The sequence below is a fragment of the Oncorhynchus masou genome, unplaced genomic scaffold (assembly GCF_036934945.1).
Source record: "Oncorhynchus masou masou isolate Uvic2021 unplaced genomic scaffold, UVic_Omas_1.1 unplaced_scaffold_7714, whole genome shotgun sequence".
NCBI classification, from domain to species: Eukaryota; Metazoa; Chordata; class Actinopteri; order Salmoniformes; family Salmonidae; genus Oncorhynchus; species Oncorhynchus masou.
The window spans coordinates 7,501-10,000 of record NW_027014182.1 but is presented as its reverse complement, the minus strand read 5'-3'; the positions used below and the strand labels follow the sequence as shown (position 1 = coordinate 10,000).

The window sequence follows — 2,500 nt, the reverse complement described above, 5'->3', positions numbered from 1 at the left end:
ACCCTACATGTGTGTCCTCACGCCATCACCCTACACGTGTGTCCTCACGCCATCACCCTACACGTGTGTCCTCACGCCATCACCCTACACGTGTGTCCTCACGCCATCACCCTACACGTGTGTCCTCACGCCATCACCCTACATGTGTGTCCTCACGCCATCACCCTACACGTGTGTCCTCACGCCATCACCCTACACGTGTGTCCTCACGCCATCACCCTATACGTGTGTCCTCACGGCATCCCCCTACACGTGTGTCCGTCGCCCATCCCCTACACGTGTGTCCTCACGACATCCCCCTACATGTGTGTCCTCCACGCCATCCCCTACACGTGTGTCCTCACGCCCATCACCCTACACGTGTGTCCTCACGCCATCACCCTACACGTGTGTCCTCACGGCATCCCCCTACATGTGTGTCCTCACGCCATCCCCTACCACGTGTGTCCTCACGCCATCCCCCTACATGTGTGTCCTCACGCCCATTCCCCTACACGTGTGTCCTCACGCCATCACCCTACACGTGTGTCCTCATGCCAACCCCCTACACGTGTGTCCTCCGCCCATCCCCCTACATGTGTGTCCGTACGCATCCTTACACGTGTGTCCCTCACGCCTCACCCTGCGCACGTGTGTCCTCACGCCATCACCCTGCACGTGTGTCCTCACGCCATCACCCTACACGTGTGTCTGTGCTTCATCACCTGCAGTGTCCTCACGCCCATCCCCCTACACGCCTTCCTCCACGCCATCACCCTACTGCACGTGTGTCCGTACGCCATCACCCTACACGTGTGTCCTCACGCCATCACCCTACACGTGTGTCCTCACGGCATCACCTACACGTGTGTCCTCACATCCCCCTACATGTGTGTCCTCCACGCCATCCCCCTACACGTGTGTCCTCATGCCATCACCCTACATGTGTCCTCACGCCATCACCCTACACGTGTGTCCGTACGCCATCACCCTACACGTGTGTCCTCACGCCCATCACCCTACCGTGTGTCCTCATGCCAACCCCCTACATGTGTCCTCACGCCATCACCCTACACGTGGTGTCCTCACGCCATCACCCTACACGTGTGTCCTCACGCCCATCCCCCTACATGTGTGTCCTCACGCCTCATCACCCTACACGTGTGTCCTCACGCCCATCCCCCCTACATGTGTCCCTCCGCCATCCCCTACACGTGTGTCCCTACGCCATCCCCCTACACGTGTGTCCGTACCGCCTATCACACTACACGGTGTCTGCACGCCATCACCCTACACGTGTCTGTACGCCCATCACCCTACACGTGTGTCCTCACGCCCATCCCCCCTACACGTGTGTCCTCACGCCATCCCCCTACACGTGTGTCCGTACGCCATCACCCTATACGTGTGTCCTCACGCCATCCCCCCTACATGTGTCCTCACGCCATCCCCTACACGTGTGTCCTCACGCCATCCCCTACACGTGTGTCCTCACGCCATCACCCTACACGTGTCCTCACGCCATCCCCCTACACGTGTGTCCTCACGCCATCCCCCTACATGTGTGTCCTCATGCCATCACCCTACACGTGTATCCCTCCACGCCATCCCCTACATGTGTGTCCGTACGCCATCCCCCTACACGTGTGTCCTCACGCCATCACCCTACACGTGTGTCCTCACGCCATCACCCTACACGTGAGTCCTCACGCCCATCACCCTACACGTGTGTCCTCACGCCATCACCCTACACGTGTGTCTGTACGCCATCACCTACTGCGTGTCCTCACGCCATCACCCTACCGTGTGTCCTCACGCCATCACCCTACACGTGTGTCTGTACGCCCATCACCCTACACGTGTGTCCTCACGCCATCCCCCTACACATGTGTCCTCACGCCATCACCCTACACGTGTGTCCGTTACGCTATCACCCTACACGTGTGTCCTCACGCCATCACCCTACACGTGTGTCCCCACGGCATCACCCTACACGTGTGTCCTCACGGCATCCCCCTACATGTTATGTGTCCTCACGCCATCCCCCTACACGTGTGTCCTCATGCCATCACCCTACATGTGTGTCCTCACGCCATCACCCTACACGTGTCCGTACGCCATCACCCTACACGTGTGTCCTCACGCCATCACCCTACACGTGTGTCCTCATGCCAACCCCCTACATGTGTGTCCTCACGCCATCACCCTCTACACGTGTGTCCTCACGCCATCACCCTACACGTGTGTCCTCACGCCATCCCCCTACACGTGTGTCCTCACGCCATCACCCTACACGTGTGTCCTCACGCCATCCCCCTACACGTGTGTCCTCACGCCATCACCCTACACGTGTGTCCTCACGCCATCACCCTACACGTGTGTCTGTACGCCATCACCCTACACGTGTGTCCGTACGCCATCACCCTACACGTGTGTCTGTACGCCATCACCCTACACGTGTGTCCTCACGCCATCACCCTACACGTGTGTCCCTCACGCCATCCCCTACACGTGTGTCCGT

General features: G+C 59.6%; 1 protein-coding gene across 1 annotated transcript; it reads left to right on the top strand.

The window, feature by feature from the left end:
* Window positions 1–303: 303 nt before the first annotated feature.
* Window positions 304–2,091, top strand: LOC135537422 (putative uncharacterized protein ENSP00000383309; the record flags this gene model as incomplete). The annotated part of the gene is made up of 1 exon (XM_064963591.1): window positions 304–2,091. A coding segment is annotated over exon 1 (1,788 nt), but the record flags the coding sequence as incomplete, so codon positions are not given.
* Between the last annotated feature and the right edge of the window lie 409 nt (window positions 2,092–2,500).